At 37.5% G+C, this 16,697-nt stretch overlaps 2 protein-coding genes across 4 annotated transcripts in view; one reads left to right on the top strand and one right to left on the bottom strand.

The window, feature by feature from the left end:
* PLBD1 (phospholipase B domain containing 1) overlaps nt 1-4,268 on the top strand; it is a 53,345-nt gene extending 49,077 nt beyond the window's left edge. The window contains exons 9-11 of the mRNA XM_044227933.1: nt 1,006-1,191; nt 1,815-1,921; nt 3,981-4,268. Of these exons, the coding sequence (XP_044083868.1) occupies nt 1,006-1,191; nt 1,815-1,921; nt 3,981-4,163 (476 nt within the window). The 3' untranslated portion in view covers nt 4,164-4,268. The remainder of the gene's footprint in view (nt 1-1,005; nt 1,192-1,814; nt 1,922-3,980) is intronic.
* A 729-nt stretch (nt 4,269-4,997) lies between these two features.
* The window catches only part of LOC122891294 (activating transcription factor 7 interacting protein), a 121,379-nt gene continuing 109,679 nt past the window's right edge, over nt 4,998-16,697 (bottom strand). For all 3 annotated transcript variants that reach the window (XM_044226843.1, XM_044226844.1, XM_044226842.1), the window contains 3 exons: nt 16,296-16,478; nt 14,060-14,172; nt 4,998-9,621 (listed from right to left, as the gene is read on the bottom strand). In XM_044226843.1, the coding sequence (XP_044082778.1) occupies nt 9,202-9,621; nt 14,060-14,172; nt 16,296-16,478 (716 nt within the window). In that variant the 3' untranslated portion in view covers nt 4,998-9,201. The remainder of the gene's footprint in view (nt 9,622-14,059; nt 14,173-16,295; nt 16,479-16,697) is intronic.

Raw genomic sequence — 16,697 nt, 5'->3', positions numbered from 1 at the left:
AGATATACCATAGTAATGAACATGATTTTAGCCTGTCAGTTCAATATTGTCTTTAATCTCAGTTCTTCCTGATGCTGGCCTGTTGTCTTGTCACTTTTTAAAATCTCTGTAATCTCACCCCTGAGTAGGGGATCCTATAAAACAGTAAAAAGGGAGAAAGGCAGACAAAGGCCAAGACAATATGGGGGATGGAAAATGAACCCTGAATGGTGGAGGAGTCCCACCTGTGTTGACTAATTGTCCTGTAGACAATAGCCCAGGCCCCCGGAATCTGGGCTGTTCCTGAAGTATTGATTGTACTAGAGCTGTGTCACATGTCTGATACTTAGTGACAAACGTGCTCTATGGCCTTGGCACACTGTGAAGCTTGGGATGAAGCTAAGTCTTAAGGAATGCTTACGAAGAAGTTAAAGCCTGCTGGAACCTTAAAGATTATCTCCAATCTCTTCAAATTATGGATTCTTCCTTTCCCGCTCCATTAAAAAGAGCAAATAAAGTGAAGTTAACTGCCTGAGACCTTGTGATTCAGCCCTGAGCCTAAAATGCAGGCTTTCTTAACTTTAGGTACTATGTTCTTCCACTGTTCCATGATTAGCACCTGGCCTGCTCCCTGTTAGGGCCACACTGTGAAACTATCTTTTGGCGTTTCAGGAACCAAGTTCACTTATACCAGCTCCCCAGACAGCTCCATGTTTTGCTTCATTTTATTAATCAGATTACAAATTATTTTTCTGGTTAATAGATTGCTTTAAGAATTTTGGGTGAAAACCAAAGAATTCTGATGCTCTTCTTTCCCTAATGGAACCATCTAGAGGTATATTGATTCTGTAAATTTAAAAAAGGATCAGTTTGAAGGCCAGTGTTCACAGAGCTTTATTTTCGTTGTAATGTCATTTTATAATCACACATCTATGCTGATTTTCATTAATGACATCTCTTTTGTTCCATCTCTCTTTTCTGTCTCCCCATCAATCTCACCCTTCCTTCCTTTCCATCTGGAATCAGGATATTGGCCCTCCTACAACATTCCTTTCCATGAAAAAATCTACACCTGGAGTGGCTATCCAATGCTAGTTAAGAAGCTGGGTTTGGAGTTCTCCTATGACATGGCTTCACGAGCCAAAATCTTCCGGCGTGACCAAGGGGACGTGACGGATATGGCATCCATGAAATATATCATGCGATACAATAGTACGTAGCACATTTCTCAAGAACCATTCCTCAAAACTCCTTTTCTTCTGCATGGATAAAGAATCCATGTAAGTTTTCCCACGTAAAGAATCAATCTTTGTACTAGAAGGAATTAAAAGAAGTTATTTGGTATTTGGTGTTCAGTCAATACTATACATATTTTATACTCAACAGATAGGATTTTGTCTTCTTTTATAAAATGACAGGGAAGAAGATTCTATAGATTTTTTTCACTGAAAAAAATAGCATATTAAACAGATAAAATAACCCATACAGAGTACTTTCTTTTTACCACTCCCCCTCAACCCTAACACAGGTTTTCTTCCAAGGACAGAAGCAGCTAATAAAACAAAAATTATTGATAACCACTTTATTTTTGATGAACAGTATCAAATTTGTATTTATTTTGTTGAAGAATAGTGATGCACATTTAGCCTTTATTCTCTCTCTTCCATCCACTCTTCACTGTTCAAGGTTCTTGAGCGTGGCTGGGTCAATGAGGCCAATCCAATGAGGTAGACTCTGATTATCTAGACTTGCAGAGACTCAAAAAGCTTCCTGTGGGCAAGTCTATCTCTGAACAGCCAGTACTCACCCTCTTCCCTATCACTCTTTCCTCCTAGATTATAAGAAAGATCCTTACAGTAAGGGCGATCCCTGCAATACTATCTGCTGCCGTGAAGACCTGAACTCACTTAACCCAAGTCCTGGAGGTTGCTATGACACAAAGGTAACATGCAAACTGGTTTTGAATTTAATTTTTACCTGCACCTAGGTCTGCCCAAAGGCAAAGCTGCAGAGACTTTTGTGGCCTAAAGCATAAAATTACCAGATTAGCCCAAAGTCCAAAGAACCTATTATTGGGAGCAGTGTGATTTCACATTAAACAGGAATTGAATTTAGCTGGAGGAACAAGTTTACTGGACAAGCACTAAAGGGTTTTCACCATGTTAGAATTATTAAGTGCTGTAATGCATCACCTAATATAGATAATAAATAGGTATTACTTGTTTGCAGTGGTGGGCTGAAGCCAGCTCATAAGGGCTGTGAGAACCAGTTGTTAAAATCAGATGTGGACAGCTTGAAATCAGCCATGGAGGAGTATTTATACTATGCAAATCTGCAAACATTACAAATCAGGGTCTTTTTTTCCCTCTCAGAGATCTGGTCATTAAGAATTTTCCTGCAGACTACTGGATTTGGGGTGTCTGAGGGTATGAGTTAGCCATGTAGTTGGTGGAAAAGAATCATTCTGACACATCCTTTTGCATTCCTGGTTTGGGCATGTCTCTTTGTTCGCACTTTCAGTCCTAAATTCTGAAGAAATCAGTTAGAAGTGGAGTTAACTATTAAGAATGCTGATCCCCCTACACATAATTTTTTCTATCAGCCTAATGCCTGAAAAAAACATGCTTCAGAATAGTCTAGTTCCTACTCAAGCTACTTTTTATCCATGACACCAGAGCTCTAGCTTTAATGACCCCCAATATGTTGTGTAAAGTAAAATTCAGTGGATATAGAGAGCCTGACACACACGAAACCCTAATGAATGCTTATTTCTTATTAATGGTGTTTGCAAACATTCAGTAAAGTGTGTAAGAAGTGTTCTAGCCATTCCTGAATACACAGAGAATTACCTCTGCTGCCTTGCCTGAGAGAACCCAAGCCAACCTTCCGTCTGCCAACTTTACTTTCTTCTGGAGAGGGGAATCTGCCAATTTTTCATCAAAAGAGTTTGTTTAAGGATATACTTATTATCATTTCCCCTAAGTCATTTGGGATATACAGAAAATCAGAAATTATGAGGTATCTTTTTCTTTTTCCTCTAAGGTTAAGATCTGCTGCTATCCAGTGTTTAGGTGCTTTTGAGAACCACAGACCTTGTTTTTTTTTTTTTTTTTTTTAAAGATTTTATTTAGTTATTTGTCAGAGATAGAGGGAGAGAGAGCGAGTGAGCACAGGCAGACAGAGAGGCAGGCAGAGGCAGAAGCAGGCTCCCTGCCGAGCAAGGAGCCCGATATGGGACTCGATCCCAGGACGCTGGGATCATGACCTGAGCCGAAGGCAGCTGCTTAACCAACTGAGCCACCCAGACCTTGTTTTTTTGATATTGAATTTCTTCTACTTTAAAACTCTTGTTACGGGGTACCTGGGTGGCTCAGTTAAGTGTCTGCCTTCTGCCTAGGTTATGATCCCAGGAGTCCCACATCTGGCTCTGTGCTCAGTGGAGAGCCTGCTTCTCTGCCTGCTTGTGCACTCGCTCCCTCTCTTTCTCTCTCAATCCCTCGTCAAATAAATAAATAAGACTCGATTTCCTAAAAATAAATCTCATTACTGCCCTGATTAATAACCACTTTTGTTGAAGAAGGTATCTAGTCACTACTCCAAGCATTTTCTCTCATTAATCCTCATAACAACTCTTCTATAAAGTATGGTTATTAAAATCCTTTCACAAATGAGAAAATGGAATCCCATAGGGGTTTTGTTAAACAAGTTTTGGAGCTAAACTTCTGAATGAGCCTTCTGACTCCCAATCTCACACTTCTGGCTACGTTAATGCACTTCTACTCAATTCACATCTGAATACCAAATGGTTATGGAAGAGCATGTTGTGGAAGCTTGCAAGATTTTATTTTAAAAGGGGGCTAATACTGTGACTTTGGAAAAAGGGCAGGACCAAAACAAACAAACAAACAAAACGAAAAACAAAAACAACCCCACAAGGAAAAATAGGAATCTAGTTTTTTCCAAATGGTTTTCTAAGATGTCCCTCTCCTCTCTCTTTCCAGGTGGCAGATATCTACCTTGCATCAGAGTACACGGCCTATGCCATTAGTGGTCCCACAGTACAAGGTGGCCTCCCTGTTTTTCACTGGAACCGTTTCAACAAAACTCTCCACAAGGGCATGCCAGAGACCTATGACTTTGATTTTATTACCATGAAACCGATTTTGCAACGTGACATAAAATGAAGGAGGGAGTTGAGGGAATAGAAGGTTGCAAATAAGATTCCAAAGGCACTATTTTAGCTATGTTTTTCCGTTCAGAATTAGTCCTAATAAAATATGTTAAATTCAGCCTGCCGCTTTCATTTTCTGTTGATTTTGCAGGTTTTTGTTTTTAGTTTTCTGTTTTTTTTTTACAACATTGACTACAGGGTGACACACTGTAGAAGAAATACTCTGGAAAACAGGTAATACCTGGCTTTAGCATACAAGTTTATATATATACACAAGATGGTAGTGGAAACTGCTCACCCAGATCCATATTCTCCTTTCATGCCTGGCCACATGTACTACATCTCCCAGGTTCCCCTAGACAGCTGTGCCATGTGATAGGGTTCTTGCCCAAGCAACCTGATAGTAGTATCACTTCCAGACTGGCTCCTAAGAACCTGTCCTCTTCCATGCTTTTTATCCTTCCCCGGGCTGAATATACTTAATGACAAAGCCCTAGGGGATGGTGGAGCTTCAAAGGAACCTCTAATAGAAATGCAGTTAGTGGTTCTTCTGGTCATTAACAAGCAGGGGCTAAGTCTTTCTGTGGTACAGAGTAGGCACATAATATTACCTTAATGTGGTCTCCAATCAGTTAAAAATAGCACATCTAATCTGGGAGCAACTCTACGTAACAGCTTCTCTTTCAAAGCTAGAGAACTGAATGTGGTTTGAGTGTTGTGGTATTGCCAAAATGGGTTAAATAAACCATACTATACAGTATAATGGGTGATTCTTAATGAGGTGAGAAACATCCATAAGCAACACAAGGGCTGAGAATAATTAGAATGAATCAGAATACTCAGAATGTTAAAAACCCAGTAGTTTATTTCAAAGTATAAATTTCAGGCTTGCTGGACAAAATCCCACTACAGTTAACACTTATACAGACACCACTCTACTGTACATTTAAAAAAGAAAAATAAACCCCACAAAACCTTCAAAACCTAATAAAAATAGGGCAACTCACTATAGCCCAGTTTATATTAGACATTAGGAAGGTCTTACATTGTCTTATTATTTACACTTTCAACTGCAATAAAGAAATTCAGGATGCAAGTTTCCTACAAAGGATTTATTTTTGTATTTAATTTTGTAATGGCGGAGAAAATAATGAGTCCAGGATCCCAAAAAGGTGTTTGATTGCCCAGTTACCTTATTTACAAACAAAACAAAAACAACCCCCCCCCAGCATTTAAGTATGAATGATGGGTACTTAGCTGGCTCTACAAATAAAAAAACAAAAACAAGAACAAAAACCTTATGTAGCATGATAAAACTATTTGAAGAAGACAAAACGTGTCTTATCATTCCTCCCCATTGGCTGGCTCTAGGGGAATGCATTTTAGGAATTCGATCTAAAGTCTGCCACACTAACAAAAACACTTCATGAGGTTCTTTTTGTCCAAAAATTTTAAAAAGTGGGAGAGGGGCATCACTCAGTAAATAGTAAGGGAAGGCAGAATCCTGCATTGATTTTAGATAGAATTATTTCCAACAATCCAATATTGGGGCATGGTTTTTTTGGAAATTAGAATAAAGCAAGTCAATGACTAGCCAACAAAGAAATTAAAATAATGAATAAATCATATGATTCTGAAATAGCCCAAAATGGAAAGTTGGGGAGAACACTTGGAAGGTCTCTGCAGTACTCTAATGTGTTAAAATCACAGTGTATCAAAGTAAGAGAAGAGGATACCACAGGCATTGTTTTGTTAATCTTGTACAGTACTGGAGATTTTGTGGAACAAGATAAATGCATATCATGCAATATTAACATTCACCTTCCTGCATAAATATTTTGGAAAATGTAAGCAAAAGAGCAAATGACAAAAACTAAGTTAACACTCAGTACAGTAAGAGAACTGTATAGTGCAGCCTGCCTGCCTAAGGAATTTTGCAGACAGTTGTACCAAAAATTCTAAGTTCCTTGCTTATGGTCACATTTCCCAATTAAATCTTTCATTCATTATCCAGCAATGGGGGTGGGGCGAGTGGGAAACACTCTCTGTGAGGCAAATGGCATCCCAATAAAATGTACTTTTCAAGAAAGAAAGCTGTACTCTTCACTTCTCTCGTGAACATCTACTGTGTAGTACAGTAGTAAACAGTACACAATATTCTGCATATTTTAAAGTGAGTTCAGGGAAACAGGGATATAGTTACCTCAGAAAGTTAACAGTTAACAACAGATGCTGTCTTTGTATTTTATAAATTTACTGGCAAGAACGTAAGAACGTAACTTTAAAAAGAGACTTACTCACACTTAAAACAGGGTGAAAATTACTCTGATAAAAGTGCAAAACAGAGAGTAACAAACATCACCATTATCTTCAAATGCCATATGAACATCCTATATTTTAGGTGGAAATATCAGAAGCTTTCAGGATTTCTAATAAGGCAATACTTACACAGGTAATGTCAGGCTTAAACTGTAGCAAACTTGCATTCCCAAAATGGGATAATCAAACTTATCTGTAATACTTTGTGAAAAGGTACCATGGAGTGTGAACTGCTACAATATAGTCTTGCAATCTCTCTCCCAAAGGAAATAAAGCAAAAGTCAGAGCTCATCAACAAAACCTGTCAAAAATAAATGCCTATAGTTCTAGCCTAGCACTTTTCAGTAAATTCAGTATAGCTGTTGCCTATAAATCCCATGGCATGCTAATTTGAGGAGAGCATCTCATAATACACACTTTCCTCAAATAATTACACTCTCTGTACCTTCCTTCCACCATCTGGAATAAAAAGTTTTATTTTGGTGTAGTAAATGTATTTTTAGGGTTACTATTTGAGAACTTACTTTTTTTGTTTGACAGAAGACACAGTATAGGCTAAAATATATTTTCATTCTACTGGGCTTTCTTCACCTGATTATATAATGCTATGAAAGCTTTAAAAAAAAAAAAAAAAAAAAGATTAGTGAAAAACATTCACCAAGGGAAGTTTTTCTAGGCTAGATAAGCAAATTGTCATCACATGACCATAAAACCGGCCAATAAAGAATACTTTTAATTGAACACGGACTTTCCATTCTGTAGACAGGAATGATCTTGAACACATGATCAGCAACGCAACCACTGTAGATAAAAACATACACACATGCAGATATAGATAGGTGTTCATACACATCTAGAAGATTATCAATGTCTCCCTTTTCAAATTTTCGTTGGCATGACACTGACAACTTCTTTTACCATCATTGTTAGTCCTAGAATGAGTAACATCTATGTTAGTTGGTTGGCAAATTGGATTCATAAAAACTTCAATTCTCATTGTGGTCTCATTTTCTGAAAGTAAAAGGAAGGTTCTGGAGCACTTACATTTTGGCAATTTGTAGGCTTTCTTCAGCATCAATCAAACTTTACACCTAATGTGACAATATACTGACCAGTGAAGTCTCTAATGAGAGTTTCTTTACAGCATTACTGTAATGCTTCCCATTACAAGCTACCAAAGTTGCAAACCAAGCAGAATTAATAAAAGGGACAGCACCCTCCTATAATTCCAAGAAAAATTAAAAATGAATTTATTCTCAGAAGGTAGGAATACGAATTCAAATATGGTAAGAGAAGATGACTTGAAAAGCTATTTCACAAACTCCATGAATTTCTTTCAAACTATTCCCAACCATACTCTCATCCCCAAGCTTATCCCATCTCTCCTGCCCTGAACTACCCACACCTGAACACCTACCTGATACCAGTAGAGCTGGCACTCATACTGAAAATCCATGATCTAAACAGCAATTGATTAACTCTGAACAGGAACAGAGATGCACAGAAAGGATTACCTAATTGCTACATAAAATAACCCCAAAGGATATACTTGAAATTCTGTCCAAAGTTGACAGAGGGTAAATCAGACAAAACTTGGCACTATCAAAACAAAGTTGAAAGGTTAAAACAAAACAAAACAAAAAAAAGATACGAGAATAAGGAAATAAAACTTTCCCTTTGTTATTGTAGTTCACTGTATTTTGTGAATTTTACTATCTATGAAAGAATACTATACTTTGGGTGATAAAGTGAACTAGCACTGTTTTCCTAATCTTTAACACAGTATGGAACATAAATTCTACAATATGTTTGAAGGACAATTTTCTTACACAATATGGTCTTTCTTCTCTTAGTCCATTTTACACAGTTAATTTAAATAGTGACCAAACATAAAAGCACGTATGTTCTTAGAAGAAAAGAGTGACTCCAATTTTTAGAGTTAAATGTAGTGATCCCACTGGTAAGAATATCCCTAAAGCCTTGGTTTAAAACTGACTTGAAGGAAACGTGCTATATTTAGTATAACTGAAGGAGAAATGAAGGGCAAAAGGCTGAACGAGAAGATCAACAATGGACAAATGGTCATGTTTATTTTTGTAGTTAATCTTTAAGGCACAAAATAAATGTAAGAGCCAGATTAGGAAACAAGGGCCAATGCAGATCTTTTTCACCTAATTAACAACCAAGAAAAGAAAAAAGATGAACAGATCCTTTCCTGTGTTCAAATTAACCTATTTTAAACTATTCAACCATTTTGCTTTTTTTTTTTTTCTTTCTTTGGGTTTTTTTCAGATTTAGTTTAAGTCATTTAGCTATGAACCTACAGATGCCTCAGAAGCAAATCATGCCACATACCATACCTCGGATCCCTTGATCTACTTACTTTATACTTGAAGAGAGGTAAATGTGAGAATGGAAATGGGAGATTCCACTGCAGTAAACATATAAATAGGGAAAAACACACATTAACACCCACACATATTCCCCAGCCTTAAAACTAAAGCAAGGTGCACATTTACATTTCAAAACCTTGAAGCTTCAATTGTCCAGGAAAAAGATTCTTGCTTTAAGGGCTATTTATTTTACTTCTGATTATAAACAAATGTAGTGTATATACACTTCTGTCCAAGAAATCTTGCACAATGTGGATTTTACAATGGATATCATGCACAAGATTAAAACAAGACCAAAAAGTGGAACTCAGAAAGAGGAAGCGATAAAGGCTCCAAGGTTTAACTGCTCTGGGAAGAAGAGATCACATCTGTTGACTGAGGATCACAGAAAGGTCCAAAACGTCCATAAATATCCTTGGCTCGTACTGCAAAGTAGTATTTGCTGCCAGATACAAACTGGGTGAGAGTGCATGCCATGGGCAAGGGAAGTGCCTTTACTTCACCAATCTTTTTCCACTGTGAGGGCACAGTGGCACTGGGTTCCTCATGGTAAGCGTAGAGATGGTAGCTGTCAACAGTGGCACAGCTTCGATCTACCTCCAGGACACTCCAGGACAGTACAATGCCATTTTGACTCTGAACTCGTGCTAACTTCAAGTGTGGCTTCTGAGGCAGAGATGTGCTGGCAGCTTCTGGGGGCAGACGCTGTGGCTGTGGGGCTTCTGGTAAGGGTGCTGGGTGTACAGGGCGTGGGGGCTCCTAACAAAAGAAGAGTCCTATTGATTTAATAATGATCACAGAAAAGACTATTTCTGAAGGCTAGAACTAAAACATCCTGGACATCATTTAGAGAGTTATCCGTTTACATCAAGAATACTAAGAAATACCAAATACTATACCACATTTGGCTAGCTCCACTTAATTTGTGACCAATCATGCTATAAACAATGGTGCTGAGGTGACTCCATGTTTTCTACAATTAAAATACTGGGCACCCGGGTGGCTCAGTGGGTTAAAACCTCTGCCTTCAGCTCAGCTCATGACCCCAGTGTCTGGGATTGAGCCCCGTGTCGGGCTCTCTGCTAGGCGGGGAGCCTGCTTCCCCCAATCTCTCTGCCTGCCTCTCTGCCTACGTGTGATCTCTCTCTCTCTCTCTCTCTCTCTCAAACAAATTAAAACAAAACAAAACAAAAACAAAACTAAAGCTTTCCATGGCAAAGAAAAGCCTCTGCTGATAGAAAATCATTTTGACAGAAACTAAAATCATCATCTATCTCTAACAAAATAATTTATGTTTAATTATCTATGTTATAGAGTCTCATTTTAGAATAATGTTAACATTTTAAAATACCATTTGTGGCAATCTACTATATGTATGTAATTTGTGTGTTTATTTATTTATTTTTTTAAAAAACATTTTATTTATTTATTTGACAGAGAGAGAGATCACAAGTAGGCAGAGAGAAAGGCAGAGAGAGAGGAGAAAGCAGGCTCTCCACGGAGCAGAGAGCCCGATGTGGGGCTCGATTCCAGGACGCTGGGATCATGACCTGAGCCGAAGGCAGAGGCTTTAACCCACTGAGCCACCCAGCCGCCCTTAATTTGTGTATTTAACTCTACTTTCATTTTTAAGCCATTTTCCACCAAATGTATATTATGTTCTTGGGTCAGTCTGCACAAAAAAGGTGACATTTAAGATGAACTATGAAAGGTAAGAGTTAGAAATGAAGAAACAGTGTGTACCCCTTTCTGCCAATAGGTAATGCATGAGTAAAGGCATGGGGCTATAGGAAAGTAAGGGGATTTATGGGCAAAAACAAGTATTAACTTTTACTTAGACGTAGGGCATATGAATCAGGAAAGAAATTTGGAAAGGTAGGTTAAGGCCATATGATGAAAAAGCATGAATATTAAGTGTGTGAATTCAAACTGACTTGTTTCTAACATTGGACATTATTATTATCACTGTATCTAGGTGTTTTTTTTTTTTTTTTTAAAGATTTTATTTATTTCTTTGAGAGAGAGAGTACAAGTGGTGGGGCGGGGTGCAGAGGGAGAGGGCTCCATCCCAGGACTCCGGGATCATGACCTGAACCAAAGACAGACGCTTAGCCAACTGAGCCACCTAGGCATCCTATATCTAGGTTTTAATAAAGATTACAGTGATGGTAATTTTTTTTCTAAAAAGATTCAAGTGTGAGCCAGGAAAAAGGGATATGGAATGATCTTTTTTTTTTCCAAGTGAAATGTATCGTTTGCTCACTGACTTTAGACTGAAAAGTTATAAAACAATTAAGATTTCCTTAACTAAATTCATTTAACAAGAACTATGTTTTAATATGCACTTCATAAGATGGGTAATTTATATACACTAAACCATGAATTCTGTGAAGGTTTGACGCCATCTTTTTAATCTCCATTCCCTGTCAAAGCTTAGTAACAGTAACATTCACATAGGACAAACTCAAAAAGGGCATGCTGGGTAACTTCAAGGAATGTAAATGTGCTTGAATTCATATGCCTACTGGAAAACACATTCATATACATATCTGGAAAAAGGTAGAATCCACAGTTAAAAAGCTAAAATGAATATAAAATTAGAAAAAAAAATTTACATTTAAATAAAATACTGAAAGCTAAAGAAATAGAAGTGATTTGAATGCTGGTCATTTTACTGTATTTACTCTCTCAACTTATCTTTTTCTTCTTTAAGTGATTTAGTTAGCTAAATAAATAACATTAAATAAACATGTAGCTAGCAAGATCCAAGAGAAGATGGCTGAAGCCATGAATCCAACTGAAGGGAGCACAGAAATTTAAGGAGTTTGACAACAGCTTTAACAGCTGTCATATCCCCTCTAATTCTTAAAATTCTAGGATTCTGAATCTGTTCATATCCTGAAACTTAATATTAAGTGAACTGAGTTTTGTTTTTCTCATTTTTGCCATTGCAAGGGAGGTTTTTATTCAGGTTTTACAAATAAGACAATAGGGATCTGCTTCAAAATAACCCAGTGTCTACATGGGCTATTAGAGTGAGTGGGTGGCATTATATATGAAAAAGATTAGCCATATGCTGATAAGTGATGAGTAGGAATCATCATAGTATACTCTCTATTTATGTACTTGAAAATTCTCATTTAAAAGCAATTTTTACGGGGCGCCTGGGTGGCTCAGTGGGTTAAAGCCTCTGCCTTCAGCTCAGGTCATGATCTCAGGGTCATGGGATCGAGCCCCGCATCGGGCTCTCTGCTCAGCGGGGAGCCTGCTTCCCCCTCTCTCTCTGTCTGCTTCTCTGCCTACTTGTGATCTCTGTCAAATAAATAAATAAATAAATAAATAAAAGCAATTTTTACATTAAAATTTTTTTAAACGTTCCTCCTGTAAGTTTATTATAAGACAATACACATGAGCTCTTGGTTTGTATTTTTTTTTTTTAAAAAGCTCTTCATAGGTCATCAAATCTGCAAAAACTATCATATTAGAGATTTTTACTCTATATTTTTTGAAGGAATATGGAATGAAAGAAATTATTTGTAGCTGTAAACAACGGTAATGGTATATTCACCATATTGATATTTTTGGTTGTTGTTGTTTTAATATAGTTTTTAAAGATTTTATCTATGTATTTGTCAGAGAGAGAGAGCACAAGCAGAAGAAGTGACAGGCAGAGGGAGAATGAAAAGCAGGCTCCCCGCTGAGCAGAGAGCCCCATGTGGGGCTTGATCCCAGGACCCTGCGATAATGACCTGAGCTGAAGGAAGATGCTTAACAGACTGAGCTGCCCAGGCACCCCAGAGCTAGGTTTGAAACACTGAAAACACTGCAGGTGCTGGGATCAGACAGCCTGCATTAAAGTGGCTCTGACAGTAGCTTGGGTAATGACACTGAGTAACCTGAGCAACCACTTAACATCTTTGTGACACAGTATCTTCTTCTATCAAAAGGAGAATAATAATCCTCATAGGGTTGTGAGAATTAAATAAAATAATACCTGTACTTAGTAGAGTGCCTGTTAGTGTTCCATTAACATATATTTAGCATGTTATACTATATGGACTATACTAGTCCATATAGTTAGTGCTCCATTAACATTAATTTTTTCATTGTAGTGGGATAAGAAAAATAGCCATTAAGAAGATAGATTAGAAAGCTGGAATGTGTGAGTTTTTATGAGGTAAGACCTTGAGCTGGTTATTTTCTGTGTATTAGCTGCCATATTTATAATAAAAAATAAAAAAGGAGAACAAGACCCTAAAGGATTCCTGAGTGAGGACCAAGTCTATTAACAGCGCCACACAGCAAGCACTCAAGAAATGCTCTCAATTTTATTAGGCATACTTAAAAAGGGACACTTTGCTTGGTGAAAAGTGGTATGAAATCTCAGTTTCTTTCCTTCTCATAAAGCCAGCATTTCCACTTACATGGTATACTATACCAAATACTATTAAAATCATGTCACAGAATAATATGACATTGTTTTGGAGCCTAAATCTAAGGAAAAATCTTTGATTTTCTCAGTCGTCTTTTTTTTTCCCCAAAGATTTATTTATTTATTTGTTTGACAGAGAGAGAGAGAGAGAGAGAGAGAGAGAGATATCACAAGTAGGCACAGAAGCAGGCAGAGAGAGAGAGAGGAGGAAGCAGGCTCCCTGCTGAACAGAGAGCCCAATGTGGGGCTCGATCCCATGACCCTGAGACCATGACCCGAGCTGAAGGCAGAGGCTTAACGCACTGAGCCACCCAGGCGCCCCTCTCTGTCGTCTCTTAACAAATGAATTCTCAATACCACTGGAGTATTAAAAATAATAAAGTGATGGTAATATACAAATTAGATCTGCTATAAGGTTTTGAGAAAAAGAATAAAGCTAGAACATGAAAAAAAATACTTTGTAATACTCAAAAATACTCTTTTTAATGTAATCATGAGTTTAAAATGTTCTATTTTCACTCCACATGCCCTAGCTGTGGACTCTATACACCACCACAAGCAACCTCAGTGATCCCCGAAGACTACCATCCCTAAGAACATTTGTTCATGATGGTAAGATCTATCTTCTTATACATAACTTTCTGTTGGAAAAACAGAAGACCTGTCTTTCCTCTTGATACAACTAGGCTGAAGGATAAGCTAACTACAATAATATTTGACAGCTCTACAGTTGAAAAGTTTGAAAATCCAAACATCAACACTTACAGTATGCACTTGTGGTGGTCGGTGATGCACTGTGAGCTGAGGTCCTGTTGATCCCAGGGTTAGTCCATTGTTTACAACATATGTAGTTGCTTGAGGCACTCGAACAGTGACACCTACAAAAGAAAATTAAGGCATAAAACCAGAATTCTAGGGATACCTGTGTGGCTCAGTCAGTTAAGCATCTGACTCTTGATTTTGGCTCAGGTCATGCTCTCAGGGTTGTGAGATCAAGCCCTGCATCGGGTTCTGCACTGAATACGGAGCGTGCTTAAGTTTCTCTCCCTCTGCCCCACCCCCTCTCTCTCTCCCTCTCTAAAACAAACAAACAAACAAACAGACCCTAAATTTCTATTCTAAATTTGGTAGAACACTGATTAAATACTCGAAGCCAGCAAAGTGATATTTTTTAAATTTGGAAGGAAAAACAAAAACACTCAACCAAATAATAAGCATGAGGAGAAAGAAATTTTCCTTTATACAAGCAACCAAAAAAAAATGTATTTCCATAAACTCTTTCTCAAGAGGCCCTTGGAGGACGTGTGCCACCAATTATGAGAAAGAAAATCAAGAAAGAGAAAAATATGAGATAAAAGAAACAGTGGAGATCAGCACAGGAGAGAAATAAATGGAATCTCTACCAAGAGGACTATAACCAAAAACCCTAGAACAGTAGAACACAGTGGTTTATCATAGGTAGACATCAAACAGGCCAGAATGGAGCAGCGTAACTAAACGTAGACAAACTGAAGCTATCCTCAAAAATTGCTCTGCTTGGGGCACCAGGTGGCTCAGCTGGTTAAGAGTCTGTCTTTAGCTCAGGTCATCTTCCAGGGTCCTGGGATTGAGCCCCACCTTGGGCTCCCTGTTCACTAAGGAGCCTCCTCCCTCTCCTCCCCACCTGTATGCCCTCTCTTGGCTATCTGTGTCTCTCTCTCAAATTTAAAAAAAAAAAAAATCTCTGCTGTCTCATCTTTTCAACTAGAACAAAAATCTCGATGATATGTTATCCTTGGTTTGTGTTAATCAGGTTTCTCACTTTTTCTCCATGCTGCACACAAAGCTGAGGATACTCATTTCACTTAACAGAAAACTATTTTGACATATGTTAGGGCAACAGAAACAGATAATTTAAAGTGCCTGGACCATATTAATGCCATATATTCAGTTCCTGGCCTATACACTGACTACGGTAAGCCCAGTTACTCAGAACTCATTCATGACCCTACTGACTGATTTCCTAGAAAATGCTCTTGTAAACTTGAGAAAAACTAAGTCAAATTGTGAACTAGAGCCTCTGCTTAGTTTATTTTCTCCTCGAAATCATCATCTAATAATCAGTTTCTTTAACCGGCTAGATTTGCCCGTGGTATTAAATTTTGCAAAACGAAGTGTTTTTGGTGATATTTGGTGGCAAAATCATATAGAAAAGCAGAAAGTGAAGACCATGGTTACCTCAATGAAAAGAGAGAGGGATACAATGAAGGTACACAGTAGGCCTGTAGGATCAGGCCTATATCAGCTCTGCTTCTTAGACTGGTAGAGATTTCATAGGTCGTTCATTTTGTTAGTTTTCTTTAATCTTTACATATGCTTTTAATATAAACTTCTGTTTGATAGATTTTACTACTAAATACAATCTATATAATTATAAATATAACATATACATATAATTATATATATGTATGTGTGTGTCTAGAAACAATAGGTATCCTTTAACATGTTCCTATCTTCAATTTCTCAGCCATCTTCCCCACCTTTAAGGCTCTCTCTCTCCTTGGAGGCTATCCTTAATCATTATTTCCATTATCTGGGCTATGGCACAATTAATCATTCCTACGTTAATTAGGCAAGGTATCTCTTAAGAGCGTGTAGACCATTATCAAATACAGCATTGTGATAATACAGGCCATAAATAAAATTAAACTGAAGATAACACACGGAGCACAAATCATATAATACACATGTCCAATTTTTCTGGTTAACCCAGAGAAGAAAAATTAATTAATCTATATTAATTATAAATAACATATATCATAATTATATTTATAACTAATATTATATAATTACATGATTATAATTATTGAGTCATTTAAAATGTATTATAATGATATATAATATTTATATATATATATAAGCATTTAGCATTTTTTGCTAAATCTAATGTCAATATAAGCCCACTAAATGCTGAAGGACTACGTGGAACGTGAGGCCATACACAAGAAGAAAATTCTCTTACTATTTTGGGGATTGACCTGTCGGACAGCAGGAGCTTGCATAACAGTTCCTCGCAGGGGAGCCTGAGCTGGTGGTGCTGGAAGAGTTGTATAAACCACTTGGTGGTTTGCAGGAGCTCTCGGTACAGGGAGTCTTGTGGTCACCTGAGTTACTGGACGATGTGTCACATTTACGGTGGTGGGAGCTAATGAAAAGCAGAAAAACATTAAAATGCAGTTATGTTAACATATTAATAGTAATTAATTTTGCATAAAATCTAACTATAATAAATAAAGAAATACAACAGTCTCCTTTTGTAATCTTGAAAGATATATAGCCAACCAAACTTAATAGTAATATTTTTACAATACAAACTTCAGAGGAAAAAAGCACCTCAACCATGTCTAGTCCTCTCCCTACTCTT

This window comes from Neovison vison, chromosome 12 (genome assembly GCF_020171115.1).
Source record: "Neovison vison isolate M4711 chromosome 12, ASM_NN_V1, whole genome shotgun sequence".
In the NCBI taxonomy this organism is placed as follows: Eukaryota; Metazoa; Chordata; class Mammalia; order Carnivora; family Mustelidae; genus Neogale; species Neogale vison.
The sequence above is the reverse complement of the archived record's forward strand: the minus strand, read 5'-3'. Positions and strand labels throughout refer to the sequence as shown.